The 19750-nt window shown below is 43.5% G+C and overlaps 1 protein-coding gene across 2 annotated transcripts in view; it reads left to right on the top strand.

The window, feature by feature from the left end:
- The first annotated feature begins 15637 nt into the window (after positions 1-15637).
- The window catches only part of RAB3GAP2 (RAB3 GTPase activating non-catalytic protein subunit 2), a 103188-nt gene continuing 99075 nt past the window's right edge, over positions 15638-19750 (top strand). For both annotated transcript variants that reach the window (XM_056568376.1, XM_056568375.1), the window contains exon 1: positions 15638-15826. In XM_056568376.1, the coding sequence (XP_056424351.1) occupies positions 15730-15826 (97 nt within the window). In that variant the 5' untranslated portion in view covers positions 15638-15729. The remainder of the gene's footprint in view (positions 15827-19750) is intronic.

Raw genomic sequence — 19750 nt, 5'->3', positions numbered from 1 at the left:
AGTCCCTCTTCAGCCCCCGACATAACATGTCTCCCTTGTCCAGCAATCCCCCATCCACATCACAGGTTCCCCCTCTGCAGCAAGCCTGACCCCCAAACCAACCCACATAACAGGACTCCTACCCCTCTAACTCACACATTCGGTTCCCCTTTCCTCTCACCCAGGGCTGCAGATCTTCCCCCGAGCAGCTGCAGTCACTGTGTGTGTCGACAGGAGGAGAAGCCAGGAGCAGTGAAAAGACAGAGAGTAGAGGCCGATGTGAGTGTCCTGTCTGTACAGCTCCCAGTACAGACTCTGTAGCCTCCGGACCTCCGCTCACTGTGTCAGCCTGTCAGGAGTGTCAGGACCTGTGTGTGATGCTGCAGCTGCGCAGCACACAGGTCCTGACACTCCTGAAAGGCTGACACAGTGACTTGTCGGTACTCAGGCAGCCTGTCGACCCTGAGGCTGCCTGAGGCGGGTGGCCTACCGGGAATTTTCCCATTATCCCGGTAGGCCAGTCCGGCCCTGTTGGTGGGGTTAGTTTTGGTGGGGTTAGTTATTGGTGGGGTTTGTTATTGGTGGGGTTTGTTATTGGTGGGGTTTGTTATTGGTGGGGTTTGTTATTGGTGGGGTTTGTTATTGGTGGGGTTTGTTATTGGTGGGGTTTGTTATTGGTGGGGTTTGTTATTGGTGGGGTATGTTATTGGTGGGGTATGTTATTGGTGGGGTTAGTTATTGGTGGGGTTTGTTATTGGTGGGGTTATTAATTGGTGGGGTTATTAATTGATGTGGTTTGTTTTTGGTGGGGGTTGTTATTGGTGGCGTTAGTTATTGGTTGAGTTAGTCGGTGGGGTTAGTCATTGATGGGGTGACGTTCTCAGGGGCTCCATACAGGAGATTGCGGTGGGCCCAAGTGCTTGGACCCCCTGCGATCTAAAACTTATCCCCTATCCTTCGGTTTTTAAATGTGAGATTTGTCCTTTAACTGTAGTTTAATATAAAAAAATAGTTAAAAGGAAATCTGTCAGTAGTATCACCCGCACTAAACCTGTCACATAGGCTTATAGTGCGGTTGATGCTGATTAAAACGGTACTCACATTGTCCAGATTCACCCAGCCGTTCCGCCACAAATGGCGTTTTTCTATTTATGCTAATGAGGGCCAGGTGGCCTACCGGCAATTTTCCCATTATCCCGGTAGGCCAGTCCGACCCTGTTGGTGGGTTAGTTATTGGTGGGGTTTGTTATTGGTGGGGTTTGTTATTGGTGGGGTTAGCTATTGGTGGGGTTAGCTATTGGTGGGGTTAGCTATTGGTGGGGTTTGTTATTGGTGGGGTTTGTTATTGGTGGGGTTTGTTATTGGTGGGGTTTGTTAATTGGTGGAGTTAGTCATTGGTGGAGTTAGTCATTGGTGGGGTTACTAATTGGTGGGGTTACTAATTGGTGGGGTTACTAATTGGTGGGGTTATTAATTGGTGGGGTTATTAATTGGTGGGGTTATTAATTGGTGGAGTTTGTTATTGGTGGGGTTAGCTATTGGTGGGGTTAGCTATTGGTGGGGTTATTTATTGGGGTTTGTTATGGTGGGGTTTGTTATGGTGGGGTTTGTTATGGTGGGGTTTGTTATGGTGGGGTTTGTTATGGTGGGGTTTGTTATTGGTGGGGTTAGCTATAGGTGGGGTGTGTTATTGGTGGGGTTAGCTATTGGTGGGGTTAGCTATTGGTGGGGTTAGGAATTGGTGGCAGCATATCTCCCTTGAGAACAAAAGGATTGGGCAGGTTGAAATCCCACAACCTGGTCCTACTCTTCTTGACATCGTCAGTTGGTAGTTGAGGAGGTCCTCATACGTGATAGATGGTTGGCCAATCCCAATGACATCATCCAGTGTGTACAGCATGAATAGTGTGTATATGAGATAAAGTGATTAGGTTGTGAGCCACATTGAACAGGGACTGATCTGACTGAAGACAAATCTCTGTACAGCGCGGTGGTGTATGTTGCTGCTGTAGAGCGACGTTAATAAACAATAACAGTATGGCGGTAACATCAGCCATGAGCGATGGCAATTACACTGTATGGATGAAGAAAATAATGTTCATTAAGTTCACCAAGGGGGAGAATGAGGATAAATGGGACAAACTTAATGCAATCCTACAGAAAACATAAACCTTCTAACATGTAAAAAAGTCAGTCAAATGTCTATGAAATATCTATATCATCGATCTATTTCTATATATTATTATTTACTTTATTTATCTGTATTTTATTATTTCCTACTAGGGCCATGAACTATAAAAAAAAAATGTGATTATGTCATAATGCAGACATATGGTATTTTTCTCATTTTTTGCATAAGTGACAATGCCTATTACATGTATTATAGTGCCATCTGGGTGATGAGAATAGTACTGCACCTCCATTGTCTGCTGCCATAAATCAGCCTTTAGTCAATCTTGAAGCGCAGAATTTATATTTCAAAAAGAAAGAAAAAAACTAACATTTTAATTAAGCAAAATTGTTTTTATTATTTAGGACCATGCCAGAAAAGTTACTGATGGAGACAAGAAATCCCAAAACCTCATGGATCTGTTCTATTACTAACCTTTCCACTTCCCAGCAATGCATCATACTTACAGCTATAGCCTAGTCCAGTGTTTCCCAACTATGGTGCCTCCAGCTGTTGCAAGACTACAACTCCCAGCATGCCCGGACAGCCAGAGGCTGTCCGGGCATGCTGGGAGTTGTAGTTTTGCAACACCTGGTGGCACTCTGCTTGGGAAACACTGTAGAGGATAGGAGCTTCTTACGAGTCCTGTACAGTACACGCAAGGTCCTAAAAAAGTAACATGGAGTCGCCCTCACCTTGTGTCCAAAGGAATAGGTAACCCTGGTACAGGTAAAGTGTACAGAACATGTTGTACCTCCCTGTACGGTAGGGGGCGCTACCAGACACCAGTCAGTGCATGCACTTCAGTAATACAGGTAAAGAGTACAGAACATGTTGTACCTCCCTGTACTGTAGGGGGCGCTACCAGACACCAGTCAGTGCATGCACTTCAGTAATACAGGTAAAGAGTAAAGAACATGTTGTACCTCCCTGTACTGTAGGGGGCGCTACCAGACACCAGTCAGTGCATGCACTTCAGGAATACAGGTAAAGAGTACAGAACATGTAATACCTCCCTGTACTGTAGGGAGCGCTACCAGACACCAGTCAGTGCATGCACTTCAGTAATACAGGTAAAGTGTACAGAACATTTAATACCTCCCTGTACTGTAGGGGGGAGCTACCAGACACCAGTCAGTGCATGCACTTCAGTAATACAGGTGTTTTACCAGTAAGTTGCCCATTCTGATTGGTCAGTTCTTCCAACCATTGACTCATTTTACTGATCTGGACTGTCCGTAGCATTGTATGTTGAGTCTGGTTTCAACTTACAATGGTCCAGAAAAGACCGTTATATGCTGAAACTATTGTATGTTGAGGCCATTGTAAGTTGAAAGATCACTGTATTTCTACCGAATATTGGACTGAGATTGCCAAGGAGTTTGTCAAGGGTTTCCTACAAGCTCAAGGAGTCACCATAACCGGGCTAAGATATTTTCTTCCATATTTACGGTCTATCCCAATGAACTGTCTCTGACCCTTGAGGGCATTTTAGAGGGCCATGAAGTCTTTCTTGGATTTTTCCTCCATTTACCATCCTCAGAGTTACCCAACCTTTGTAGTTCCTTCCTTTTGCTCCTTTATTGGACTACGTCAATTCTCAAGAAATCTAGTCTCCTCCCGCCTGAAGTTGCTTTTTCTCTCCAGTTCCCCAAAAGTTTCCATGTTTCTATTCTCTGTTCTCTGGTTTTCAAAAAGTTTTCTGGGCAGTTCATGACTCTCCTGCCTTCGTTCACACTAATTCACATGAATTTTCGAGCGGAATTCCACGTAGGATCTATTAGGCTAGGTTCACACTGTGGAATTTCTGGGCAGAATTTCTGCCAGAGACTAAGCTGGTGGTACTAGGACCGCGCGGACTGCATTGCCGTCCCCATAGATGTCAATGCACTTCTGAGCAGATCTCCCAAAAGATCTACCCAGAAATGTATTGCCATCTATGGGGAGGGCAATACAATCTGTGCGGTCCTAGTGCCGCCGGCTAAATCTCCTGCAGAAATTCTGCCCAGAGATTCCGTAGTGTGAACCTAGCCTTAACATGGCAGAATTTCCGCTTGCGGAATTCTGCCTCAAATTAAATCCCACAGACTTCTATGGGATTCCGCACTCCCATTCACACTTCTGAATTTCCGCATGAATCTGACATTAGTGTGAATGGGTTTTCCCATCACTCATTCATTCTGCTGAAAAATATGAAAATTAAAGACTTGACAAAAGAATGTACCGTATATACTCGAGTATACGCCAATTTTTGGTGCTGAAAACGCCCCCCTCGGCTTATACTCGAGTGAACAAAAAAACGTTTCTGGCTTTAGCTGTGAGAGGATGGTCCCGGCTGTCCATCTCCGCCTGTCAATCCCTTCTCAGTGGTCTTCAACCTGCGGACCTCCAGATGTAGCAAAACTACAACTTCCAGCATGCCCGGACAGCCGGTGGCTGTCCGGGCATGCTGGGAGTTGTAGTTTTGAAACATCTGGAGGTCCGCAGGTTGAAGACCACTGCGGCCTTCGTCATCATCCAGATCCCCCTTTTGTTTTCTACTCACCTCCCCTCATTGGGAAGGAAGGGTGAGCTGGTCCGGACTGTCCATATTTGACCACCTATGCCGCAGGGCCCGTCTGGTGGGGAGGGTTAGTCGTTCCGGGCTGTCCATCTTCACCGGGAGGCCCTCATCTCCGCTCCGGGCCGGCCCCGAACTAGTGACGCTGCATTGACGCCACCGCGCAGGGACGTTCATGCCCAGGGACCTCACGGACATCTGCTGCGCATGGACGTCCCTGTGCGTCGTCGTCAAGGCAACATCACTAGTCAGAGGCCGGCCTGTAGCGGAGAAGAGGGCCTCGGAACGACTAACCCGACAGCCCGGAACGACTAACCCTCCCCACCTGCAGCATAGGTAGTCGAATATGGACGGCCGAACCAGCACGCCCTTCCTTCCCACCGAGAGTAGGTGAGTAGAAAACAAAAGGGGGGTCTGGATGATGACGAAGGCCCGGGATTGACAGGCGGTGGTGATGACGGGATGATAATGACGGGGGTGTTAATGACGGGGGTCTGGATGATGACAGGGGGGGATGATGTATTTCCCACCCTAGGCTTATAGTCGAGTCAATAACTTTTCCTGGGTTTTTGGTGTGAAATTAGGGGCCTCGGCTTGTATTCGGGACGGCTTATACGGTACATGTGATGGCACATGTCCACGTGATTCTAGCAGTTCGACAGCAGCAGAATATAGAGTCTCCATCAGATTGGAGATTTCGTAGTGTGAACGTAACCTTAGGAAATGTTCATACGGCAGAATTTACTGAAATGTCCTCACAGAATATTACGCATAGACATTCCGCTCAGAAGAGTCCTATTGATATCAATGGAATTCTGCTGCACTGTTCACACAGCAGAATTTCCCCCACTAGATGTTTCTGCCTTGGAAATTCCGATTCCGGTGTCCGCAGAAAGAATAGACATGTCTATTTATTCGGCGGATACTGCAAGAAGATGCATTGCTGTCTTTGAGACGGCGCATTTTCGAGCGATCCTAGCGCCCGCCGGATTGGGAAAATGTGCCAAATATCCTCACGTGTTTTCCATGAGGAAATTTTGTACAAATTCCACTGTGTGAACCTGGCCTAAGGTTAGGTTTCCACTTTTTTTTTTCTGGCAGTTTTTGTGCCAAAGTCAGAAGTGGATCCATAAGGGGGGAGAAGTGTAAGTCCTTCCTTTATATGTCCTATTCGATTTGAATACACTTCTGGCTTTGTCTCAAATACTGCAGTGGCCGTATTCCAAAAACTGCCAGAAAAAAAACCAAGTGGAAACTTAGCCTAAGAGTAGTATTATCCAAACAGGCAGCCTCCTGGAGGCACACTGTCTTAAAGGGGTACTGCAGTGAAAAATAAATATTTTCAAATCAACTGATGCCAGAAAGTTATAAAGGTTTGTAAATTACTTCTATTAAAAAAAATTGCAGCCTTCCATGACTTTTCAGCTGCTGTATGCTTCATAATAAGTTGTGTAGTTCTTTCTAGTTTGTCCACAGTGCTATCTGCTGCCACCTCTGTCTGTGTGTCTGCTCAGGACAGTTCCTGACATGGACAGAGGTGTCAGCAGACTGAAAAGAACTACACAACTTCCTCTGTAGTATACAGCAGCTGATAAGTACTGGAAGGATTAAGATTTTTAAATAGAAGTAGTTTACAAGTCTGTATAATTTTCTTGCACCAGTTGATTTGAAAACATTTGTTTTCCACCGGAGTACCCCTTTAAACCTGCTGGAGAGCCTCACTGATAGCAACACAGACTGAAACATGCACAGAGCTTGAGGTCTTCTATTCATCACAGCTCTGCAATGATATGAGGGGGCAGAAGTGGTCCCCAAGCAAGCTTCAGTGATGTCATGCCTGCTGGGAAACGCCCGCTTTCTCCTGCTGGGAGATTGAGCAAGAATAAAGGTATGATACACAGCTTTTTTAAAGCTCTGAAATTTTTTTAAGGGTGGGAGGAGTATTAGGAGTAGTTAGGGAACATAGCCTGAGGTACTCTGTAAAGGGGTACTTCGGTGGTCAACGTGTTTTTCCGTTTTTTACTTACCTTATTAATTTTTTTCTATTCTTGTTGTTTAGCCTACTCTATTTCCGTTCTTTGTTGTCTTTTTATCCCCCTCTTTGTTTTCCTATCTTTCCTTCTATTTTGTGTTTCTCGCTGGGCTGAAAACTACAAATCCCAGCATGCCACATGCCTTGCTGGTTTGGGGCGGCTCCTTATTTTTTGTTTGTTTGTTCCGCCCTTTACCCACCCTACTATTTTCCCGGGTCAGCCCCCTTATACACAGCACACTAATATAATCAGCCCTGTTTGGGATACACTGTCATACACACACAAAAGGGACTACAACTCCCAGCATGTGTCATTCAGGAGTCTTCAGTCTGTGGTATAACACCAGCATGCTGCCTCTGTAGTCTCCTGGTTGTTGTAGTTCACCACACCTCTGTAGGGCATACACCAGTGTTTCCCAACCAGGGGGCCTCCTGGTGTTGCAAAACTATTTCCCAGCATGCCCTGACAGCCTTTGGGCATGCTAGGAGTTTTAGTTTTGCAACAGCTGGAGGCACACTGGTTGGGAAACACTGGTGTAACATGATGTGTATGCTGAATATGCTAGAACAGTGTTTCCCAACCAGTGTGCCTCCAGCTGTTGCAAATCTACAACTCTCAGCATGCCCAAAGTCTGTCAGGGCATGCTGGGAGTTGTAGTTTTGCAACAGCTGGAGGCACACTGGTTTGTAAACACTAGCATACACAAACATAACAGGGACTACAACTCCCAGCATGTGTCATTCAGGAGTCCCCCCCCCCCTCCCCCTTCACATATAGAGATCATTCCCAGTATGAGATTTATTCCCCTGCAGTCCATACACCCCCAGCCCGTGCACCTTCTCATCCTCCCCTTCAGATAACACTTATTTTCTCTGTGAGGTCCTTCTCCTGTGCAGACCTGCGTCCTTAGAATACAGAGCAGGGGGGAGGGGAGGTGAGGAGCTGTGTACTCAGCTGGATGAGATGAGGGGGCGTGGCTTATTTCTCATGCAGACAAAGAAATAAAAAAAGCTGTGACATCTTGTCCACAACAGACTCAGAACTGTCGACAACAGTAAAGAAAACCCTCTGAACTACAGAACTTCCTGCCCAACAAACAGGTAAGAAAAACACACACATGCTGCCAAAACATATAACACATGTATATTGCAAAAAAACTAAACTTACAAAGAAGATGCCATATAGTCAAAAAAATTAACCACCGGAGTACCCCCTTAAGTCTGTGCAGCTTTCTGTGAGAATCTGTGTAGCTTTCACTTTCAGTGCAGCTGTCAATCGAGCTCAGTGCAGAGAAGCACTTCCTGAGTTTGGACTCCTGCCAGGCCAGGAGGAGACCAAACTCACTGTATTAATTGTGGCAGGGAACAGAACAGTGCCACCTAGTGGCCGTTTAATCTATTACATTTTAAACATATTTATGTTGATAATTTTAAAAGCGAGGGAATGGGAAAGTGTCTGCTAATTACACAAGGAACGCTATATTAAAAGTTTTATTTGGTGACAGGTATTCTTTAACCCCTTAAGGACCAAGGACGTACAGGTACGTCCTTGGTCCTGCTCCCGTGATATAACGCGGGGTTACACGGTAACCCCGCATCATATCACGGCAGGCCCGGCGTCATAGTGAAGCCGGGACTCGCCACTAATAGCGCGCAGCGCCGATCGCGGCGCCGCGCGCTATTAACCCTTTAGCCGCGCGCTCAGAGCTGAGCCGCGCGGCTAAAAGTGAAAGTAAAAGCTGCCGGTTAACTCAGTGGGCTGTTCGGGATAGCCGCGGTGAAATCGCGGCATCCCGAACAGCTTACAGGACAGCGGGAGGGCCCCTACCTGCCTCCTCGCTGTCCGATCGCCGAATGACTGCTCAGTGCCTGAGATCCAGGCATGAGCAGTCAAGCGGCAGAATCATCGATCACTGGTTTCCTATGAGAAACCAGTGATCAATGATAAAGATCAGTGTGTGCAGTGTTATAGGTCCCTATGGGATAACAATGATCAGTATAAGAGATCAGTGTGTGCAGTGTTATAGGTCCCTATGGAATAACAATGATCAGTGTGTGCAGTGTTATAGGTCCCTATGGGATAACAATGATCAGTGTGTGCAGTGTTATAGGTCCCTATGGGATAACAATGATCAGTGTGTGCAGTGTTATAGGTCCCTATGGGAGCTATAACACTGCAAAAGAAAAGTGGAAAAAAAAGGGAATGAATATCATTTAACCCCTCCCCTATTAAAAGTTTGAATCACCCCCCTTTTCCCATTAAAAAAAAAAAAAACTGTGTAAATAAAAATAAACATACATGGTATCACCGCGTGCGGAAATGTCCGAATTATAAAAATATATAGTTAATTAAACCGCTCGGCCAATGGCGTATGCGCAAAAAAATTCAAAAGTCCAAAATAGTGCATTTTTGGTCACTTTTTATATCATTTAAAAATGAATAAAAAGCGATCAATAAGTCCTATCAATGCAAAAAATGGTACCGCTAAAAACTTCAGATCACAGCGCAAAAAATGAGCCCTCATACCGCCCCATACACGGAAAAATAAAAAAGTAATAGGGGTCAGAAGAGGACAACTTTAAACGTGTACATTTTCCTGCATGTAGTTATGATTTTTTCCAGAAGTCCGACAAAATCAAACATATATAAGTAGGGTATCATTTTAATCGTATGGACCTACAGAATAAAGATAAGGTGTCATTTTTACCGAAAAATGTACTACGTAGAAACGGAAGCCCCCAAAAGTTACAAAATGGCCCTGGTAATGGTAATGTGCCCTGGACAAGTAGGGAGACACCATTTAAAGGGGTACTCCAGTGGAAAACTTTTTTTTTTTTTTTTTTTTATCAACTGGTGGCAGAAAGTTAAACAGATTTGTAAATTACTTCTATTAAAAAATCATAATCCTTCCAGCGCTTATTAGCTGCTGAATACTACAGAGGAAATTCTTTTCTTTTTGGAACACAGAGCTCTCTGCTGAATCACGAGCACAGTGCTCTCTGCTGATGTCTCTGTCCATTTTAAGAACTGTCCAGAGTAGGAGAAAATTCCCATAGCAAACTGCTCTGGACAGTTCCTAAAATGGACAGAGATGTCAGCAGAGAGCACTGTGGTCATGATGTCAGCAGAGAGCTCTGTGTTCCAAAAAGAAAACCATTTCCTCTGTAGTATTCAGCAGCTAATAAGTACTGGAAGGATTAAGATTTTTTAATAGAAGTAATTTACAACTCTGTTTAACTTTATGGCAGCAGTTGATTAAAAAAAAAGAAAAAAAGGTTTTCCATCGGAGTACCCTTTTATAATAAAACATAGAAAATTCTATTTTTTTTTAAAACAAATTACAATAGAAAGATTTTTTATTTACCATAAAGAGTGCAATAGCCAAAATTAGTTTGAATGAGAGTGTCCATTTAAAGTTAATGGGGTTTCTACAGAGGAAATCCCGCTACAGAAGATCTGCAGTGGAGAGCCTGCCCCATTCATATTCGCAGCGGAAAATATGCTACAAGTTCGCACATAAATCCGCCTGTGTGAACGAGCCCTTAGGATATAATCACAATGAGGATATTCAGCTTATTCTGCTTATTTGCTGTGGAAATTAGCCCTATTCATTAATGAGGTTATCAAGGATAAGAAAATCAGAGCTGGATTCCCTCTAAAAACAGCCCCACACCAATCCTCAGGTTTTGTGTGGTATTACAGCTCAGTTCCATTGAAGTGAATGGATCCAAGTTGTAATACCACACACAACCTGAGGTCAGGAGTGGTGCTGTTTTTCTGTGTACTTGACCACTGCTCCATTCAACTGGGTGGACATGGGACCTTTGTTTTCTGTGACTGTCTGGGGCCCTAGAAGTGACACTTATCCCCAATAGCAACATTTCTCAACCAGTGTGCCTCCAGCTGTTGCAAAACTACAACTCCCAGCATGACCGGACAGCCGTTGGCATGCTGGGAGTTGTAGTTTTGAAACAGCTGGAGGCACACTGGTTGGAAAACACTGGTCTATAGTATAAAGAATTACACATATAGGGGGAGATTTATCAAAACCTGTGGAGAGGAAAATTTGCTGGGTTGCCCATAGCAACCAATCAGATCGCTTCTTTCATTTCTCACAGGCCTTTTCAGAAATGAAAGCAGCGATCTGATTGGTTGTTATGGACAACTCAGCAACTTTTCCTCTCCACAGGTTTTGATAAATCTCCCCCTATATGTGTATATGCAGTGGGGCAAAAAAGTATTTAGTCAACCACCAATTGTGCAAGTTCTACCACTTAAAAAGATGAGAGTCCTGTAATTTTCATCATAGGTTATAACCTCAACTATGAGAGACATGATGAGAAAAAATATCCATAAAATCACATTGTCTGATTTTTTTGAATTTATTTGCAAATTATGGTGGAAAATAAGTATTTGGTCACCTACAAACAAGCAAGATTTCTGGCTCTCACAGACCTGTAACTTCTTCTTTAAAGGGGTACTCCGGTGCTTAAACATCTTATCCCCTATCCAAAGGATAGGTGATAAGATGCCTGATCGCGGGAGTCCCGCAGCTGGGGACCCCCGGGATCATGCACGCGGCACCCCGTTTGTAATCAGACCCAGAGTGTGTTCGCTCCGGGTCTGATTATGGTCGACCGCAGGGCAGGCGGCTATCACGCCCCCTCCCGTCGGCTTGCATTGAGGGGCGGAGCGTGACGTCACACGGGGGCGGAGGCGTGACGTCACACGCCGCCCGCCCTGCGGTCGACCATAATCAGACCCGGAGCGAACATACTCCGGGTCTGATTACAAATGGGGTGCCGCGTGCATGACGGGGTGCCGCGTGCATGATTCCGGGGGTCCCCAGCTGCGGGACTCCCGCGATCAGGCATCTTATTTTCAAAACGCCCGACAACCTAGTTTGGCGTTTTTTGCCCTGAAATCGTGGTGTTTTTATTATTTTTTGGACTTTAGCGATCCAAAAAAGTGATGGAGATACCTTTTTTATTAAAATGTCGTAGGGTACCATTAAAAAAAATAAAAAATACAGTAGTGATGGAAAAAATTGTACCTAACGAAATTTATCTTTTTTATTATGAAATGTTTATTCATTTTTAAACAGGGATCAATTTATGTGCGCGGGTAAAGCACTAAAAATGTAGCCGACAATAGTACAAATGTAGTGTGTGTGTGTTTTTCCCTTTATTTTTTTACCTTTTTTAGGTAGTGATGGGAGTAGTAGTACCTGTACTAATTGACAGATCGCCCATTGCGATCCACCTGTATAATTTATAGATGCGGCCGGCCACTCTTCTATGGTCCCTGCACTGCCGTATATATACACATATTCATATTTCCTCCCAGAGAGCTGTGATTGGGCGGATGGTTCCAGCCAATCACAGCTCTCTGTGAGAAATCAGAATGTGTATATACGGCGTGAAGGGGACCATAAGAGCGCCGGCCGCATCCATACATTATACCGGAGGATCACAGCGGGTGTCAGGAGTGATACCCGCTGTGATCTTTCCTACTACTACTCCCAACATGGAGCACACTCTGTGAGCTGTAGTACCTGTATTAATAGACAGATCGAAGCAGGTGTCAGAAGTTACACTCGCTGCGATCTGTCTATTAATGCAGGTACTACAGCTCCCAGCATGGAGCAGAGTGTGCTCCATGTTGGGAGTAGGAGTACCTGCAGTTAAGGGCACATTACAGCGGGTGTCACTACTGAGACCCGCTGTGATCGTCCTGTCTATAGCAGAGATGTAGCGGCTGTATTCATCGCTCGCATCCCTGCTCTGTACTATACTCTGGGCCGGCCACTCATTCATTCATCTTTTCCTCAGAGCTGTGATTGGCTGCAACCGTCCGGCCAATCACAGCTCTGGGCGGAAAATATGAACGGCCAGTGATGTGAATAGAGCAGAGATGTGAGCGCTGTATAGAGCCGCTCCGCTTCTCTGCTATATAATGGACGATCGCATCGGGTGTCAGACTGAGACCCGGGGCGATATGTCTATAGTATAGGTACTACTACTCCCATCATGGAACAGTGTGTTCCATGCTGGGAGTAGTAGTACTACATAAAAAACGTTTAAAAAAAAAAAGTTAAACACCACACACACACACACACACACTTTATAACATTTTTTATCAAAATGTTGTTAAAAAAAATAAACATTTAGTTAAATACATTTTTACATCCCTACTGCATCCTTTTTATACATTTTTTTTGGTACCCAACTATTTTGTAAAAAAAAACGCCAAAGGGGCCAAAACCGGCAAATTCCACACAATGGTAAAAATGCAAGAAAAAACGCCAGAAAGAACGCAAAAACGTAGGGAAAAACTGTGGCAATTTTTCAGGCGTTTTTTCTGGCGTTTTTATGACACAGAAATTGCAGGGCAAAAATCTCAGTGGAGTCCTAGCCTAAGAGTCTGCTCTCTCCTCCACTCGTTACCTGTATTAATGGCTCCTGTTTGAACTTGTTATCAGTACAAAAGACACCTGTCCACAACCTCAAACAGTCACACTCCAAACTCCACTATGGCCAAGACCAAAGAGCTGTCAAAGAACACCAGAAACAAAATTGTAGACCTGCACCAGGCTGGGCAGACTGAATCTGCAAAAGGCAAGCAGCTTGGTGTGAAGAGATCAACAGTGGGAGCAATTATTAGAAAATGGAAGACACACAAGACCACTGATAATCTCCCTCAAGCTGGGGCTCCATGAAAGATCCCAACCCCATGGTGTCAAATGATCACAAGAACGGTGAGCAAAAATCCCAGAACCACACGGGGGGACCTAGTGAATGACCTGCAGAGAGCTGGGACCAAAGTAACAAAGGCTACTATCAGTAACACACTACACTGCCAGGGACTCAAATCATGCAGTGCCAGACGTGTCCCCCTGCTTAAGCCAGTACATGTCCGGGCTCGTCTGAAGTTTGCTAGAGAGCATTTGGATGATCCAGAAGAGTATTGGGAGAATGTCATATGGTCAGATGAAACCAAAGTAGAACTTTTTGGTAAAAACTCAACTCGTCATGTTTGGAGGAGAAACAATACTGAGTTGCATCCAAAGAACACCATACCTACTGTGAAGCATGGGGGTGGAAATATCGGGGGAGTTTTATCAAAACCTGTCCAGAGGAAAAGTTGCTGAATTGCCCATAGCAACCAATCAGATCGCTTCTTTTATTCTTCAGAGGCCTTTTCAAAAATTAAAGAAGCTATCTGATTGATTCATATGAGCAACTCTGCAACTTTTCCTCTGGAAAGGTTTTGATAAATCACCCCCATCATGCTTTAGGGCTGTTTTTCTGCTAAGGGACCAGTACGACTGATCCGTGTAAAGGAAAGAATGAATGGGGACATGTATCGTGAGATTTTGAGTGAAAACCTCCTTCCTTCAGCAAGGGCATTGAAGATAAAACGTGGCTGGGTCTTTCAGCATGACAATGATCCCAAACACACTGCCCGGGCAATGAAGGAGTGGCTTTGTAAGAAACATTTCAAGGTCCTGGAGTGGCCTATCCAGCTTCCAGATCTCAACCCCATGGAAAACCTTTGGTGGGAGTTGAAAGTCCGTGTTGCCCACCGACAGCCCCAAAACATCACTGCTCTAGAGGAGCTCTGCATGGAGGAATGAGCCAAAATACCAGCAACAGTGTGTGAAAACCTTGAGAAGACTTACAGAAAACGTCTGACCTCTGTCATCACCAACAAAGGGTATATAACAAAGTATTGAGATGAACTTTTGTTATTGACCAAATACTTATTTTCCACCAGAATTTGCAAATAAATAATCAGACTCGAGATGAGAGAACTTACAGTAAATTAGATTCGTCACGAACTTCTCAGCTCGGCAGTTGATGACTTATCGTGCATAAATTAGTTCAGCTTTCAGGTGCTCCCATGGGCTGGAAAAGGTGGATACAGTCCTAGGAAAGAGTCTCCTAGGACTGTATCCACCTTTTCCAGCCCAAATAATATGCAGGATAAGTCATCAACTGCCGAGCTGAGAAGTTCGTGACGAATCAAATTTACTGTAAGTTCGCTCATCTCTAAATCAGACAATGTGATTTTATGGATATTTTTTCTCATTATGTCTTTCATAGTTGAGGTATACCTATGATGACAATTACAGCCTCTCTCATCATTTACAGGAGATATCCAGTGGTGAAATACGTATCCCCTATCCTAAGGATAGGGGATAGTTTGCAGATCGCGGGGGTTCCGACCGCGGGGGTTCCGACCGCTGCCTTCGGCAATCTCCGGCTCTGCCATAGAGATGTATTGAGGGGGGCGTGTCGGCCGCCGCTTTGTGCGGTGGTCGACACTCGCTAACTGGCCGGAGAGCCTGGCCCCCGTACAGAGAGATTGCAGGGGGCCCCAGCGGTCGGACGCCCCGCGATCTTAAACTTATCCCCTATCCTTAGGATAGGGGATAAGTTTTTCACGACTGGACTACCCCTTTAAGTGGGAGAACTTGCACAATTGGTGGCTGACTTTTTTTGCCCCACTGTACTATTGCACTATTCTGATATTTTGCCTACATAGGATTTTTTCGCTACTTTCACAGTGCCTGCTTCCTGTCAGTGAATTGAAATGATTATCCTTTCCATTATAAGAACTCCCACTGTACTGCATTCCTTCTTCACAGCTTCAGTTCCGTTACATTGTACCAACTCTAAATGTCCCCAGTTGTCGTCAATCCCTAAAGGGAAAATTGTATGTATTGGCAAAGTTTGCCCAAAATAAAAATGACGGCGCAAGCGGCGGAAGTTTTGCTGGTCATGTGACTTCCCCCCTTCTATCGCCATGGAAATAGAAAAAGCTGCATAAGATTTATGTCACTGGGAAGCAGGGAGCGAAGTGTGCGCATGCGCGGAGCTCTCCTGACTTTCTCACTGACAACTCACCAGGATGACGCACTTCCGGTGTGGATGTCCGCAGCTGGAGGAGGGTGACGGGAGCCGGGAACCGGTACCGGGAGGAGGATGGCGTGCACCCTGCTGGAGTTCTGCCGCTTCCAGGACATTCGGCAGGTCCGGGACTTCCTGTTCCCCCAGCTGAGAGAGGAGAAGAAGGAAGTGGGTGAGTGATGGCTGTCAGTCCTGTTCGTCTACTGTGTTATGTGCTGGTGTGAACTGTGCTCTACCGCAACCGCGTCTCCTATGTATACTGTGGGGCAAAGATACAACTCCCGTCATACCCAGAGTCTGGACATGATGGGAGTTGTAGTTTTTCAATTCACAACATTGTACTGTACCCCATAGTAATCTCCATGTCTTATATATACTGTACTGTACCCCCATAGTAATCTCCATGTCTTATATATACTGTACTGTACCCCCATAGTAATCTCCATGTCTTATATATATATATATACTGTACTGTAGTAATCTCCATGTCTTATATATATATATATATATACTGTACTGTAGTAATCTCCATGTCTTATTAGATATACTGTACTGTACCCCCATAGTAATCTCCATGTCTTATTACATATACTGTACTGTACCCCCATAGTAATCTCCATGTCTTATATATATATACTGTACTGTACTGTAGTAATCTCCATGTTTTATTAGATATACTGTACTGTACCCCATAGTAATCTCCATGTCTTATATATACTGTACCCCATAGTAATCTCCATGTCTTATATATACTGTACTGTACCCCCATAGTAATGTCCATGTCTTATTATATATACTGTACCCCCATAGTAATCTCCATGTCTTATATATACTGTACCCCCATAGTAATCTCCATGTCTTATTGGATATGCTGTACTGTACCCCCATACCAATCTCCATGTCTTATTAGATGTACTGTACCCCCATAGTAATCTCCATGTCTTATTATATATACTGTACTGTACCCCCATAGTAATCTCCATGTGTTATTACATATACTGTACTGTACCCCCATACCAATCTCCATGTCTTATTAGATATACTGTACTGTACCCCCATACCAATCTCCATGTCTTATTAGATATACTGTACTGTACCCCCATAGTAATCTCCATGTCTTATTGGATATACTGTACTGTACCCCCATAGTAATCTCCATGTCTTATATATATACTGTACTGTACCCCCATAGTAATCTCCATGTCTTATTAGATATACTGTACTGTACCCCCATAGTAATCTCCATGTCTTATATATACTGTACCCCCCATAGTAATCTCCATGTCTTATTAGATATACTGTACCCCCATAGTAATCTCCATGTCTTATTATATATACTGTACCCCCCATAGTAATCTCCATGTCTTATTAGATATACTGTACCCCCATAGTAATCTCCATGTCTTATTATATATACTGTACCCCATAGTAATCTCCATGTCTTATTATATATACTGTACTGTACCCCCCATACCAATCTCCATGTCTTATTAGATATACTGTACTGTACCCCCATAGTAATCTCCATGTCTTATTGGATATACTGTACTGTGACCCCATAGTAATCTCCATGTCTTATATATACTGTACTGTACCCCCATAGTAATCTCCATGTCTTATTAGATATACTGTACTGTACCCCCATAGCAATCTCCATGTCTTATTAGATATACTGTACTGTACCCCATAGTAATCTCCATGTCTTATTAGATATACTGTACTGTACCCCATAGTAATCTCCATGTCTTAGATATACTGTACTGTACCCCCATAGCAATCTCCATGTCTTATTAGATATACTGTACTGTACCCACATAGTAATCTCCATGTCTTATTAGATATACTGTACTGTACCCCCATAGTAATCTCCATGTCTTAGATATACTGTACTGTACCCCCATAGTAATCTCCATGTCTTATTAGATATACTGTACCCCCATAGTAATCTCCATGTCTTATATATATATATATATATACTGTACTGTACCCCATAGTAATCTCCATGTCTTATTAGATATACTGTACCCCCATAGTAATCTCCATGTTTTATATATATACTGTACTGTACCCCATAGTAATCTCCATGTCTTATATATACTGTACTGTACCCCCATAGTAATCTCCATGTCTTATTACATATACTGTACTGTACCCCCATAGTAATCTCCATGTCTTATTAGATATACTGTACTGTACCCCCATAGTAATCTCCATGTCTTATTACATATACTGTACTGTACCCCCATAGTAATCTCCATGTCTTATTAGATATACTGTACTGTACCCCCATAGTAATCTCCATGTCTTATTACATATACTGTACTGTACCCCCATAGTAATCTCCATGTCTTATTAGATATACTGTACTGTACCCCCATAGTAATCTCCATGTCTTATATATACTGTACCCCCATAGTAATCTCCATGTCTTATATATACTGTACCCCCATAGTAATCTCCATGTCTTATTAGATATACTGTACTGTACCCCCATAGTAATCTCCATGTCTTATTAGATATACTGTACTGTACCCCCATAGTAATCTCCATGTCTTATTAGATATACTGTACTGTACCCCCATAGTAATCTCCATGTCTTATTATATATACTGTACTGTACCCCCATAGTAATCTCCATGTGTTATTACATATACTGTACTGTACCCCCATAGTAATCTCCATGTCTTATTAGATATACTGTACTGTACCCCCATAGTAATCTCCATGTCTTATATATACTGTACTGTACCCCCCATAGTAATCTCCATGTCTTATTACATATACTGTACTGTACCCCCATAGTAATCTCCATGTCTTATTAGATATACTGTACTGTACCCCCATAGTAATCTCCATGTCTTATATATATACTGTACTGTACCCCCATAGTAATCTCCATGTTTTATTAGATATACTGTACCCCCATAGTAATCTCCATGTCTTATATATATACTGTACTGTACCCCATAGTAATCTCCATGTCTTATTAGATATACTGTACTGTACCCCCATAGTAATCTCCATGTCTTATATATACTGTACTGTACCCCCATAGTAATCTCCATGTCTTATTAGATATACTGTACTGTACCCCCATAGTAATCTCCATGTCTTATATATATACTGTACTGTACCCCATAGTAATCTCCATGTCTTATTAGATATACTGTACTGTACCCCCATAGTAATCTCCATGTCTTATATATACTGTACTGTACCCCCATAGTAATCTCCATGTCTTATTAGATATACTGTACTGTACCCCCATAGTAATCTCCATGTCTTATATATACTGTACTGTACCCCCATAGTAATCTCCATGTCTTATTAGATATACTGTACTGTACCCCCATAGTAATCTCCATGTCTTATTGGATATACTGTACTGTACCCCCATAGTAATCTCCATGTCTTATTAGATATACTGTACTGTACCCCCATAGTAATCTCCATGTCTTATATATACTGTACTGTACCCCCATAGTAATCTCCATGTCTTATTAGATATACTGTACTGTACCCCCATAGTAATCTCCATGTCTTATAAGATATACTGTACTGTACCCCATAGTAATCTCCATGTCTTATTAGATATACTGTACTGTACCCCCATAGTAATCTCCATGTCTTATATATACTGTACTGTACCCCCATAGTAATCTCCATGTCTTATTAGATATACTGTACTGTACCCCCATAGTAATCTCCATGTCTTATTAGATATACTGTACTGTACCCCCATAGTAATCTCCATGTCTTATTGGATATACTGTACTGTACCCCCATAGTAATCTCCATGTCTTATTAGATATACTGTACTGTACCCCCATAGTAATCTCCATGTCTTATTGGATATACTGTACTGTACCCCCATAGTAATCTCCATGTCTTATTGGATATACTGTACTGTACCCCCATAGTAATCTCCATGTCTTATTGGATATACTGTACTGTACCCCCATAGTAATCTCCATGTCTTATTAGATATACTGTACTGTACCCCCATAGTAATCTCCATGTCTTATATATACTGTACTGTACCCCCATAGTAATCTCCATGTCTTATTAGATATACTGTACTGTACCCCCATAGTAA

This window comes from Hyla sarda, chromosome 3, assembly GCF_029499605.1.
Source record: "Hyla sarda isolate aHylSar1 chromosome 3, aHylSar1.hap1, whole genome shotgun sequence".
Lineage (NCBI taxonomy): Eukaryota > Metazoa > Chordata > Amphibia > Anura > Hylidae > Hyla > Hyla sarda.
This window is presented reverse-complemented; position numbering and strand designations above follow the sequence as displayed.